The sequence below is a fragment of the Macaca mulatta genome, chromosome Y (genome assembly GCF_049350105.2).
Source record: "Macaca mulatta isolate MMU2019108-1 chromosome Y, T2T-MMU8v2.0, whole genome shotgun sequence".
Lineage (NCBI taxonomy): Eukaryota > Metazoa > Chordata > Mammalia > Primates > Cercopithecidae > Macaca > Macaca mulatta.
In genome coordinates, this window is record NC_133427.1 from 11,501,132 (window position 1) to 11,515,832 (window position 14,701).

Consider the following 14,701-nt stretch of genomic DNA (forward strand, 5'->3'; position numbering starts at 1 on the left):
CTTCGTATATTCCAGCCAAAATTTATTCCATTGCTTCAAAATCATACAGAGGTCTTCATTCTAGACCAATTCTAAGTGTTTTCTTAAATTTTACGTACATTTCACTACTTTAAACTGACAAAATACTCAGGCAATCTGTATAAACAATTTAAAGGCCTACATAGTATCGGAAAGTAAAACACTTTGCTCCCTCTTCAATTACCTGATAATTATATACAGGCAACTGATATCCAGTGATGACCTGACACGGTGAATTTCGGTAAGTAGGATATGCCTGAAAATAAATTTCACAGAAAGAATGAATGAATACGTTAAAATATTCTTTTAATTAGAAAGAAGTATCATTCCCAATATAACAAAAATATGAACGACTTTAAAATATTCATTATTTTTCTATATACAACAATGAAGAGTTCTAAATGAATGACTGTCTTTAAGAAGAAAGAAACATTCTCTGTCAATTGCTACCCTTTGGGAGGGGAGGGAGAACAAATGACATAAGAAGTCATTATTACACCAGGCAAAGTTTACCTTATACATACTGCCCACCAGAAGTTATTTCTTATACTGGTGATAAGGCTCTATTAAGACAGATTTCAGTGTAAGTTACATTAATACATTTGCTATTTCTTTGTCAAAATACTTCTAGACTGTTTTGTATTTGACAGTATTATAGGGTAACACTATTTTGACTGAACCTAGGTGTCCAGGCAAAAATAAACAGGATCTGACAGTATAATAGGGTAACAATATTATAGGTAAGTTCTCCTACAGATGTTAAAGCTTTTTCTATACTTCATTTTGAAAAACTAAGGGCAGTATATAATTCAAAACTGGAAAAGAGACAGTATAATGTCTTCTATGTTTCAATAAATACTTAATGATTGAAAACATATAGGTAGCAGCATATATGAATACACCCAGATTCAGTAATGGCTCACACGGAATGTTAGCAACAACTAGGGCTTTTTTTCTAGTCATCGTTCAGAGAAGGCAACAAAAGCAGAGGTATACCCCTACATTATTCAAGTATATGGAAAATGTCAACAAAAGAGACACTGAAAAACTATTTCACTATATTTTGTTACTTATTTTCCATCAAAGAAAATGTCTTTTAAACTAAGACATAAATAACATGAACTAAGAAAAAAATAAATGTTATTTACCACCAGTAAGTGACAGAGTATGTCAAATCCTTCTTCAAGTATCAAAGTAGACAGGATGAGAGAAATTAGAGGCCAGAAACTCATGGGATTTATAGATACAGTAAAACACATCGGAAATCTACCCATTCCAGAACCACAATACATCCAGAATTCAGCAGCCTATATGAGGAGGCATCTGGAAATCATCTCAAGTAAAGAACAGCTAGGTGAATTGCTAACCTCAGAGAAGAATAAATTAGGCAGACACAGAAGGACAGCTGCTTTCAAATATTTTTAGAACTAGCTACATGGGGGCAAAGCAGTTCAGATGTATTAGAGTACCTTTTATTTGTTCCTATTGTTTTTTAAGAGTAATTAACAACAAAACATTTCTGTGTCTCTTCAAGAAATGTTTTTTTCGGCTAGTAAAGTCAGAGGCAGATTCCAAGCAGATACATGCTCATTCTGAAGTCACATTAATACCACCTTTCCTGGATTATATAGTCTATCAGCAAGTAACTGAACACTGATCATTATGTGGACCAGCCATTGCTGAAGCACCCAAAAGCTAAGAGAAAAAGGCACTGTTGCTCCCATGGGAGATTATAATTGGGTTAAAAACAAAAAAAAATAACATATTAATATAAAGAAGGATTTTTTTTTTTTTTTTTGAGACAGAGTCTCACTCTGTCAGCCTGACTGGAGTGCAGTCATGCCATCCTGGCTCCCTATAAGCTGTGCCTCCTGTGTTCACACCATTCTCCCACCTCAGCCTCCCAAGTAGCTGGAACTACAGATGCCCACTGCAACGCCCAGCTAAACTGGTGTTTGTGTTTTAGACACGATGGCGTTTCACCGTGTTAGCCAGGAAGGTCTCAATCTCCTGACCTTGTGATCTGCCCACCTAAAGATTTAAAAACATATGTAGGGCATATATGATGTGGATAAAATCAAGAAAGAACAGGGAGTATCATTTTGGCTCATTCACTTTACCAGAGGTACTGCGTAACTCCTGGTCTCCCCAGTAGGCCACTGTGGTGGTATCTTGAAAAAACAAAAAGGAAACCAAAATTATTCAAATATTCCTATACATTTTCAAATACATGACATACACAATATTGAGATACTTATCATGCCGGCACCATTGTTATTATAATAAAACACAATAGAAAACAGAAGTACTTTAGGTTTTGAATTCCTGAAGTTCTTGTTGTTATTTCTACATATAATACCTCACATTTTACCCAAATTTTCTGTAGATGTCATTGTGGAAATCTCAAAGATACTAGTTCTTTGAATTTATTACGATAGATACAGTAATGAGTCATAAATATTGTCGTATTTATGGAAAGAGACCCAGAGAACTACTATCATGAAGCAGCAAGGTAAAATAAAAATATAATTGGAATTCTGTGGTCTAAGAATTGGGTAATAACTTTATTTCACTCTGTATCTCCACAAAATCCATGGAAGTCCCTCTGGATATTTCAGCTCTTTGATGGCAAGAATGAAAAAATAAATACATGCTGCAATACAGAAGCGAACACCAAATCTCCAAAAACTGCACTACAGAAATGATATCGCTTCGTATATTCCTGTCATAATTTATTCCACTGCTTCAAAATAACTCAGAGGTCTTCATTCTAGACCAATTCTAAGTGTTTTCTTAAATTTATTTACATTTCACGAGTTTAAAATGACAAAATACTCAGGCAATTTGTATAAACAAGTTAAAGGCCTACACAGTATCTGAAAGTAAAACATTTTACTCCCTCTTCAGTTACCTGATAATAATATACAGGAACCTGATATTCAGTGATGACCTGACATGGTGAATGTGGATAAGCAGGATATGCCTGAAAATAAATTTCACAGAAAGAATGAATGAATATGGTAAAATATTCTTTTAATTAGAAAGAAATATCATTCCCAATATAACAAAAATATGAAAAACTTTAAAATATTAATTCTTTTTCTATATAAACTATGAAGAATTCTAAATGAATGGCTGTCTTTAATAAGAAAGAAACATTCTCTCTCAATAGCTACCCTTTGGGAGGGGAGGAAGAACAAATGACATAAGTGCCTATTACACCAGGCAGAGTTTACCTTATTCCTACTGTGTACCTCTGCCCACCCAGAAGTTATCTCTTAAACTGGTGATAAGGCTCTATTAAGACAGATTTCAATGTAGGTTAAACTAACACATTTACTATTTCTATGTCAAAATACTTCTAGACTGTTTTGTATTCAACAATATTACAGGGTTTTACAGATGCTGTAATCTGTTTTACAGATGCTATGGCCTTCTCTGTACTTTCTTTCAAAAAACTAAGGGCAGTATGTAATCCACAACTGGAAAAAAGACACTGTAAGATCTTCTATGTTTTTTTTTTTTTTTTTTTTTGAGACGCAGTCTTGCTCTGTCACCCAGGCTGGAGTGCAGTGGCCGGATCTCAGCTCACTGCAGGCTCCTCCTCTCGGGTTCACGCCATTCTCCTGCCTCAGCCTCCCGAGTAGCTGGGACTACAGGCACCCGCCACTTCGCCCGGCTAGTTTTTTGTATTTTTTAGTAGACACGGGGTTTCACCGTATTAGCCAGGATGGTCTCGATCTCCTGACCTCATGATCCGCCCGTCTCGGCCTCCCAAAGTGCTGGGATTACAGGCTTGAGCCACCGCGCCCGGCCAGATCTTCTATGTTTAAATACATACTTTCTGATTGAAAACATATGGGCAGCAGCATACAAGAATACACCCAGATTCAGTAATGGCCCACAGTAAACATTAGAAACAAGTGGGGCTTTTTTCTAGCCATTGTTCAGAGAAGAAAAAAGAAGAGGTACACCATACATGTTTCAAGTACATGGAAAATGTTAACAAATGAGAGATACTGAAGAACAATTCCACTATTTTCTTACTTTATTTTTCATCAAAGAAAATATGTTTTAAACTAACACATAAATAAAATAAGCTAAGAAGAAAATAAACATTATTTATCAACAGTAAGTGATAGAGTATGTCAAATCCTACTTTAAACATCAAAGTAACTAGGATGAGAGAAATTAGATGCCCGAAATTCATGGGTTTTATAGACAACAGTAAAACAGATCAGAAATCTACCCATTCCAGAACCAGAATATATCCAGAAGTCAGCAATTTACATGAGGAGGCATCTGGAAATCATCTCTAGTAAAGAACAGCTAGATGAATTCCTAATCTTACAGAAAAATGAACTAGGCAGGTACTTGAGGATGAAACTAGGCCTCATAAAACTTAGAAACTAGGCCTCATATAAAAAAAAAATTAACACCAGGTGGCTCTGGATAGGGTCCCACCCTGCCTCGATAGGGTTCCACCCTGATAGGGTCCCACCCTGCCAATTCCGGGAAACAACCTCATGGGGTCCCACCCTGCCAATTCCGGGGGTCCCACCCTGCCTCGAAGTTCCCGGAATCAGCAACTCCAAGAAAAAACCTCATAAGGTCCTGCTCTAACCAATTAGAACAAGACACCTTGCTCAGGCCATAGCTAGACCCAATTACCACGCGCCTAAAGCTTTGTTTGAATTTCGCGCCTTAAGCTGTGTTTGAACTTGTGTTTGCCTATATAAAAAACCTATAACAAGCACTCGGGGTCCCAGGGCCAACTTAGAGCTTGGGACCCTAGCGCGCTAGTAATAAATAACTCTCTGCTGTGAATCTCGTGTCGGTGATCCTTCGCGGCGACCCCTGCCCAGGAGGGAATCAACAGTTCGTCCAAGGACCCCCGACCCATCCGGCGGAGACCCATCTGGCCCGGGCCACGGACTGCTGACTGAACGGACCCACCAGGTACTTTCGTTTTGTTCTGTCTGTCTTGCCGGCTAACTCTGAGCTCTGGGGAGTACTCCTTCTGAATTAAGTGGGGAAGGGGAACAGACGTGTCCAGCACCTTCCCACTTATGCCCCCAGGGGACGCCCTGGCGGTAGTCTGGGGAAAGGCTGACGACTCAGTCAGCCTTCTTAAATCCGTAGGCAAGTTGCTCCTGCCATCTGAATATTTTGTGATCCTGTGGCGCCACTCTCTGGCCGCGCGGCTTCTCCTTACTTGTCTGGTCTTTGTCTTTGTTTCTTTCGTTTTGTCCTTGTTATACGTGGACGGAATGGGACAGACGTTGATGACTCCTTTGTCTCTAACCTTGACTCACTTCCCTGACGTCCGGGCTCGAGCCCACCATCTCTCTGTAGAAGTCCGTAAGGGACGATGGAAAACATTCTGCTCGTCCGAATGGCCAACCCTCCATGGGGAGTGGCCCCGGGACGGAACATTTAACCTCTCAATTATCTTGCAGGTTAAAGCAAAAGTGATGGATCCTGGGCCACTCGGACACCCAGACCAGGTGGCCTACATAATTATTTGGGAGGATCTGGTCCGAAATCCTCCCTCTTGGGTGAAACCCTTCCTCCATCCCCCTTCCCCATCCCAATCTACCCTCCTTGCCTTAGAAGCCCCAAAGAATCAGGATCCAGACCCGCATAAGCCAGTCCTCCCAGACGAACCCCAGAGGGACCTCCTCCTTCTTGACCCCCTGCCTCCTCCACCTCAAAACCCCCTTCTGGGACCTCCACCTTACGCTTCACCCTTGCCCCCTGTCTTGTCCCCGGCTCTTTCCTCTACCACCTCGGCCCCTACCGTTTCTCCAACTTCTCCCTCGGCCCCTCTCTCCACCCCGTCTCCTTCTCCAGCCCCGCCCAAGCTCACCCCTCGGACGCCGCCGCCGACACCTCCTCGTCTCCGCTTGCGGCGGACTGAGGACCCAGAGGGCCCTTCTACTTGGCAATCCTCCCTTTTTCCCCTCCGTACTGTCAATCGCACGGTCCAGTACTGGCCCTTCTCTGCCTCTGACCTCTACAACTGGAAAACCCATAACCCTTCCTTTTCCCAAGACCCCCAGGCCCTAACCTCGTTAATAGAATCCATTCTCCTCACTCACCAGCCCACTTGGGATGATTGCCAGCAACTCTTGCAGGTCCTCCTAACCACTGAAGAAAGGCAGCGAGTCCTCCTGGAGGCCTGGAAAAATGTGCCAGGACCAGGAGGCCTCCCAACCCAACTTCCCAATGAAATAGACGAGGGATTTCCCCTCACCCACCCAGACTGGGACTATGAAACGGCACCAGGTAGGGAGAGTCTCCGAATCTATCGCCAGGCTCTGTTGGCGGGTCTCAAAGGGGCAGGAAAGCGCCCCACAAATTTGGCCAAGGTAAGGACCATAACTCAGCAAGGGATGAAAGCCCGGCAGCCTTCATGGAAAGGCTTCTGGAAGGGTTCCGAATGTATACCCCATTCGATCCAGAGGCCCTAGAACATAAGGCTACCGTAGCTATGGCATTCATAGATCAAGCTGCATTAGATATCAAAGGAAAACTCCAAAGACTAGATGGAATCCAAACCTATGGATTACAGGAATTGGTTAGGGAGGCAGAAAAAAGTAATAAGAGAGAAACCCCTGAGGAAAGGGAAGCCAGGTTAGCGAAGGAACAGATGGAGCGAGAGGATCGTAGGGACCGAGTGAGAAATAAGCATTTAACAAAAATCCTGGCAGCAGTTGTGAAAGAGAAAGGACCAGGAAGAGAGGGAGAAAAGCAAAGGCGGCCAAAAGTGGAAAACGACCAGTGTGCCTACTGCAAAGAACGGGGACATTGGATCAAAGATTGCCCCAAGCGTCCTAAAGACCAAAAGAAACCTGCCGCTGTCCTCACCCTAGGTGAAGATAGCGAATAGGGGTGTCAAGGCTCTGGAGCCCCCCCTGAGCCCCGGCTAACTCTCTCTGTAGGGGGGCAACCCACCACCTTCTTGGTGGACACAGGCGCCCAACATTCAGTTTTGACAAAGGCAGACGGGCCCCTGTCTTCCTGCACATCCTGGGTCCAGGGGGCAATAGGGGGAAAATTGCACAAGTGGACTAACCACCGGACAGTTAACCTTGGACAAGGAATGGTGACACATTCCTTCTTGGTGGTACCTGAATGCCCCTACCCCCTCCTAGGGCGAGATCTTCTGACCAAGCTCGGAGCCCAAATCCATTTCTCCGAGACAGGGGCCCAGGTATTAAATCGGGACGGTCAGCCCATCCAAATCTTAACTGTGTCTCTGCAAGATGAGCATCGGCTTTTCAACGCTCCGGTCATCACTAGCCTCCCTGATATTTGGTTGCAAGATTTTCCCCAAGCTTGGGTGGAAACGGGAGGACTCGGGCTAGCTAAGTATCAAGCCCCAATCATAATTGATCTGAAGCCCACGGCGGTGCCCGTGTCTATCAAGCAATATCCCATGAGCTGAGAGGCTCATATAGGAATTCGGCAGCACATTAACAAATTTCTAGAACTCGGAGTGTTGCGACCTTGTCGCTCGCCCTGGAACACTCCTCTTCTGCCAGTAAAAAAGCCTGGTACTCAGGATTACAGGCCTGTCCAAGACTTGAGAGAAATCAACAAAAGAACCATGGACATCAATCCCACGGTCCCCAATCCTTACAACTTACTCAGCACCTTAAAACCAGGCTATGACTGGTATACAGTATTAGATTTAAAAGATGCTTTCTTCTGTTTACCTCTGGCCCCCCAAAGCCAAGAACTCTTTGCCTTTGAGTGGAAGGATCCTGAGAAAGGAATTTCAGGCCAATTGACCTGGACCCGGCTTTCCCAAGGATTCAAGAACTCTCCCACTCTCTTCGATGAGGCTCTTCATCGAGACCTGACTGACTTCCGGACCCAAAATCCAGACGTGACTCTACTCCAGTATGTGGATGACCTCCTCTTGGCTGCTCCTACAAAGGAAATCTGTATACAAGGTACCAGGCATCTACTCCAGGCACTGGGTGAAAAAGGATACCGGGCATCCGCCAAGAAGGCACAGCTCTGTCAGACCAAGGTAACATATCTGGGGTATATCCTGAGTGAAGGGAAAAGGTGGCTCACCCCTGGGCGCATAGAGACAGTGGCTCGCCTTCCACCACCACAAAATCCCAGGGAGGTACGTGAATTCTTGGGAACTGCTGGGTTCTGTCGCTTGTGGATACCCGGTTTTGCTGAACTGGCCGCCCCGCTTTATGCACTCACCAAGGAGAGCACCCCTTTCACCTGGCAGACAGAGCATCAATTGGCTTTTGAGGCACTAAAACAAGCACTCTTGTCTGCCCCGGCCCTTGGGTTACTGGACATCTCAAAGCCCTTTACCCTCTTCCTGGACGAGAGGCAAGGAATTGCCAAAGGGGTCTTGACCCAAAAATTAGGGCCTTGGAAAAGACCGGTAGCACACCTGTCTAAGAAGCTAGACCCTGTAGCGGCCGGCTGGCCCCCGTGTCTCCGTATCATGGCAGCCACCGCTATGCTGGTCAAGGACTCTGCTAAGTTAACCCTTGGGCAGCGACTGACTGTTATTACCCCACATGCTCTAGAGGCCATAGTGCAGCAGCCTCCGGACCGGTGGATAACCAACGCACGCCTAACCCACTACCAGGCCCTCCTACTGGACACGGATCGCGTCCAGTTTGGCCCTCCGGTCACCCTAAACCCTGCTACGCTGCTGCCGGTACCAGAAGACCAACCAAGCCCACACGATTGTCGGCAAGTACTGGCTGAGACCCATGGAACACGAGAAGATCTTAAAGACCAAGAACTCCCAGACGCGGATCACACCTGGTACACAGACGGCAGCAGTTACCTTGACTCAGGTACCCGGAGGGCAGGAGCGGCAGTAGTAGATGGTCACAACACCATTTGGGCACAATCATTACCTCCTGGCACGTCTGCACAGAAGGCTGAGTTAATAGCACTAACCAAGGCCCTAGAGCTGTCCAAGGGAAAGAAAGCTAACATTTATACTGAGAGCCGATATGCCTTTGCAACGGCTCATACTCATGGAAGTATCTATGAAAGAAGAGGTCTCCTAACCTCAGAAGGAAAGGAAATCAAGAACAAAGCTGAAATAATTGCCTTATTGAAAGCCCTTCTTCTTCCTCAAGAAGTGCCTATAATTCACTGCCCCGGGCATCAGAAAGGACAGGATCCAGTCGCAGTAGGAAATAGACAGGCTGACCAAGTAGCCAGGCAAGCCGCCATGGCGGAAGTACTGACCCTAGCCACAGAATCTGACGAAACCAGCCATATAACTATTGAACATACTTATACCCCAGAAGACCAGGAAAAAGCAAAAGCCATAGGGGCCATAGAAAACAAAGACACTAAAAACTGGGAAAAAGGAGGAAAAATAGTCCTTCCCCAAAAGGAGGCCCTGGCAATGATCCAGCAGATGCATGCCTGGACACACTTGAGTAGTCGAAAGCTAAAATTACTGATTGAAAAAACTGACTTTCTAATCCCAAAGGCAACTACCCTTGTAGAACAAGTGACATCTGCCTGTAAGGTCTGTCAGCAAGTAAACGCTGGGGCTACCCGAGTGCCAGAAGGGAAACGAACTCGTGGTAACCGCCCAGGAGTCTATTGGGAAATAGACTTCACTGAAGTAAAACCTCACTATGCTGGATATAAGTACTTACTAGTGTTTATAGATACCTTTTCAGGATGGGTAGAAGCCTACCCCACCCGGCAAGAAACGGCACACATAGTAGCCAAGAAAATTTTGGAAGAAATCTTTCCTAGATTCGGACTTCCCAAGGTAATTGGGTCAGATAACGGGCCGGCCTTCGTTTCTCAGGTAAGTCAGGGGCTCGCCAGGATATTGGGGATTAATTGGAAATTACATTGGCCTATAGACCCCAGAGCTCAGGACAGGTAGAAAGAATGAATAGAACAATAAAAGAGACCCTTACTAAATTGACCTTAGAGACTGGTTTAAAAGATTGGAGATGCCTCCTATCCTTAGCTCTGTTAAGGGCCCGAAATACGCCTAACCGTTTTGGGCTCACTCCATATGAAATCCTCTACGGAGGACCTCCCCCTTTGTCAACCTTGCTTAACTCCTTCTCCCCCTCCGATCCTAAGACTGACCTACAGGCCCGGCTAAAAGGACTCCAAGCAGTACAGGCCCAAATCTGGGCCCCCTTGGCAGAACTGTACCAACCAGGACATCCACAAACCAGTCACCCCTTCCAGGTGGGAGACTCTGTCTACGTTAGACAGCATCGCACTCAAGGACTAGAGCCTCGGTGGAAAGGACCCTACATTGTTCTCCTGACCACGCCCACAGCCATAAAGGTTGACGGAATCTCCACTTGGATCCACGCATCCCACGCCAAGGCTGCTCCAGGGACGCCCGGACCAACACCACCTGAGACATGGAGACTCCGACGCTCCGAGGACCCGCTCAAGATAAGACTCTCTCGTATCTAGCCCCTTGCTTGTTACTAGCCCTCCTTCCCTGCGTTGCTGGCAGTAATAACCCCCACCGGCCATATAACCTGACCTGGCAGGTAACTGATTTTAGTACTCATGAGGTCTTAGATAAAACCTCAAAAATTGCTCCTATAGGGACTTGGTTCCCTGACCTCTATTTCAACCTAGACAAAATAGCAAAGATAGATGACATGGAAGGGGGAGAATGGAGAAAACAGGCTAGAAGGGTGTCCGTAAGCCGGAACGGGTTCTATGCCTGTCCCGGATTCAGGACAGGAGAAATGAGAAAAACTTGTGGAGAAATAGATGCCCTGTTTTGCGCTAGTTGGTCCTGTATAACTACTAATGATGGAGAATGGAAATGGGCCACGAAACCCTGGTACATAACCATGTCCTTTGTCCAGCGCTGCACCAGAACCCGATATTCAAAAACTTGCAATCTGGTCCGCATCAAGTTTGAAGATGCAGCAAAATCTGATAACCGTTGGATATCCGGGTTAACATGGGGCCTATATTTATACCAAAAGCCACTGTATGGAATCCCTATCCAAATCAAATTAATAGTCAACCCTATCACAGCCCCTGTCGCAGTAGGACCAAACCAAGTTTTATCAGAAACAGGGAAGCCCCTGGTTCCTGCATCGAGAGAGCCCCAACCAAGAGCTCCTAAAAGCACTTCCCCGCCCTTAATCTCCACCTCCTCTAAATACACACCCTCAGCCCAAAACGTCACCCGCGGGCCCCTTGACTTGGGAATAGGTGACAGCCTCCTAAATCTCATAAAAGGCTCCTATTTCGCTTTAAACCAGACAAAGCCAGAATTTACCTCCTCTTGCTGGCTATGTCTGGCAACAGGCCCCACTTACTATGAAGGCATCGCCTCCACTAATAATTTCACTAACTCCGCCAATCCTACTGGATGCGCGTGGGAACAACAAAGAAAACTAACCCTGGCTGAGGTTTCTGGGTCGGGGACCTGCATAGGCCGAGTGCCCCCTAGTCACCAGCATCTTTGTAATGTAACCTTGACAGTACCCAGCTCCAATCACTATTTGGTCCCCTCCGAGACGGACTGGTGGGCTTGCAACACTGGGCTCACCTCCTGTGTATCCACAGCCGTTTTTAGCAGCGGCACCCACTATTGCGTATTGGTACAAGTTGTTCCCGGAGTATACTATCACTCTGGAGACTCCTTTGATCTCCGGTATGAGCAAAAAACTCATACTAGACCAAAGAGAGAACCTATTTCCCTCACCCTCGCCGTTATGTTAGGAATTGGGGTAGCGGCTGGAGTTGGGACCGGGACAGCAGCCCTAGTGCATGGTAACCATCATCTGCAACAACTTAGAATAGCCATAGATGAAGACCTTAGAGCCATAGAACAATCTATCACAAAACTTGAAGAGTCCTTGACTTCTCTGTCTGAAGTTGTATTACAAAACCGACGAGGACTAGAAATTGTCTTTCTGAAAGAGGGCGGGCTCTGTGCAGCCCTGAAAGAGCAACGTTGTTTTTATGCAGATCATTCAGGAGTAATTAAAGATTCTATGGCAAAACTAAGAGAAAGATTAGACAAGAAAAAAAAAGAGAGAGAATCTCAGCAAAATTGGTTTGAATATTGGTACAACCGATCCCCTTGGTTTAGCACCCTAATCTCCACCATCTTAGGACCCCTCATCCTGCTCACGCTCATCCTGACTTTCGGGCCATGCATACTCAACCGCTTACTCACCCTTATTAAAAATAGATTAAACATAGTACATGCTATGGTTCTGACCCAACAATACCAGACCCTCAGGACTGAAGAAAAGGCTCAAGATTGAGCCTCTGACACAAAAAGAGGAGGGAATGAAACTAGGCCTCATAAAACTTAGAAACTAGGCCTCATATAAAAAAAAATTAACACCAGGTGGCTCTGGATAGGGTCCCACCCTGCCTCGATAGGGTCCCACCCTGATAGGGTCCCACCCTGCCAATTCCGGGAAACAACCTCATGGGGTCCCACCCTGCCAATTCCGGGGGTCCCACCCTGCCTCGAAGTTCCCGGAATCAGCAACTCCAAGAAAAAACCTCATAAGGTCCTGCTCTAACCAATTAGAACAAGACACCTTGCTCAGGCCATAGCTAGACCCAATTACCACGCGCCTAAAGCTTTGTTTGAATTTCGCGCCTTAAGCTGTGTTTGAACTTGTGTTTGCCTATATAAACAACCTGTAACAAGCACTCGGGGTCCCAGGGCCAACTTAGAGCTTGGGACCCTACTGCTCTAGTAATAAATAACTCTCTGCTGTGAATCTCGTGTCGGTGATCCTTCGCGGAGACCCCTGCCCAGGAGGGAATCGACAGTTCGGTTCCAACAAGGAGAGCTGCTTCCAAATACTTTAGGAATTAGTTACGTGGGGTGAAAAAGGAAGAGATAGGAAGAGATTTGTTCATGTGTCTATAGAGGTCATTCCTAATAGAAAGACTGACAATGTATGTAGATTTTTTGCTCATATAACAAACATTAAGAAGAAGAAATTTCTAACAGAAATAATAAATTTCCCATCACTCAAGGTATTCAAACAGGGATTCTATTGCCACCTACTATGGGAAGTGTAGATACAATTGCACAGAAGGAATGATGACTAAAATAAGACAACAGGAACGTAAGCAGTTCTCACCTGAACGTACTGAGTTATAGGATTCAGCGCGACTCGGGGCTGAAGATATGTTTCAGCATTTGGATTACTCCAGACATTCTGAAACTGCGGTGGAGGAGGAGGATTAAATACCAAACGACGTGGCTGCGCACGATAAGCACCTTTTTAAAAAGCAAAAAGGAAAAAGCCTATTTTTAGTTATCTGAAAATCTACACGTGTCAAAAAGAACAATGTCTTTTCCTACTCACACAAATTTTGTTTTCTGATTGCAGGGCCCAGCTTCAGTTTTTTACCCTGGATATGGATCTGTGACTGAAAATAAAACAGTAACAAAACTAGACTCAGTTTTCAAGTCTTGACTTCCAAGACTTGGGTAAATATATAAAGTCTTCTGAAGTTTCTATTATTATAGAAGATCCGTATATCTTCTATACAGATAATATAGTATATCTATATAGTATATATAGATACACACCAAATTATAATTTGTCATCATGAAGCTACCTTACTTATCCTTACTACTCTAATCAGTGTCAAGAGGCATCAAGTGAAAGGTGATCAAAAACTTTTCATCACCCTTTCTACAACCCTTTCTACAACCCTTCCTGCCTGTAGTTCATGAACCTAGGTGTCCAGTCAAAAATAAACAGGATCTAACAAGTTATGTGGCTACTCTAAGTTTGGATTTTGAACAGAAAGTATATCTTTCTCCAAATTTTACACAAGACTTAGTATATCACTAACACTAAATGTTGTATCAATAAAATAAATAATAGATTTTTCTATTAGATTACTTACTTCTACTATCTTCTGGACATCCACGTCATTAAAAAATGAAACAAATCCATAGCTATAAAGGCAGATAAATGAAGTATAAAATCACCATCAGGCAGTACATAGTTCAGAACTTCTGCTATTCTATATACAGCAGTGATCGTGACAAAAGATAAATAATATACCATGATAACTACTTGTTAAGATGTACATGACAGATCCTCTACAAATACTTCTTTTTCCTAATCGGAACTATGTCAAAATGTGCTAAGATTAGGACAGTGTGAAAACTTTATTGATTAACAAAGAATTCATATCTGTGAACCTGAAATTAACTTACTATCTAAGACAAGACGGTTAAAATTTAAGACATTGTGCAGTGTATGAAGAAAACAATTATTTGACAAAACTGGTAACTCATTTGTATGAAACAGGAATTGCAGACATTTAAAAATAAACATTAGAAAAATGAATAAATAAAAGAGTTGGCAATAACCTTTTATCCCCTACATGAAAGAAACTAACACGGCAAAAAATTTCATTTATACATGTGTCACAGTATCACTTTTGAAGTCTTCTTTGACACACTATAGGTGACTAGAGTTCAGGTATTTTTGATAAAATTACTCACCCTTTGGAGACACCAGTTCGATCTGTGATTATCTTCACTTCTTTCACTGAACCATATCTACCAAAGAAGCTTTTAATCTCAGTTGCATCCATCTATGGAAAAGAATTGAATTCCAAGAGTAAAAATTCAGCATTCAAAAATTTCCATTTTACTACAATTTTACTACAATGA

General features: G+C 43.9%; 1 protein-coding gene across 1 annotated transcript in view; it reads right to left on the reverse strand.

The window, feature by feature from the left end:
• LOC100271729 (uncharacterized) overlaps positions 1 to 14,701 on the reverse strand; it is a 66,805-nt gene that overhangs the window by 34,035 nt on the left and 18,069 nt on the right. The window contains 7 exon segments of the mRNA XM_077989808.1: positions 203 to 274; positions 2,139 to 2,189; positions 2,930 to 3,001; positions 13,146 to 13,285; positions 13,374 to 13,437; positions 13,924 to 13,975; positions 14,531 to 14,622. Of these exon segments, the coding sequence (XP_077845934.1) occupies positions 203 to 274; positions 2,139 to 2,189; positions 2,930 to 3,001; positions 13,146 to 13,285; positions 13,374 to 13,437; positions 13,924 to 13,975; positions 14,531 to 14,622 (543 nt within the window).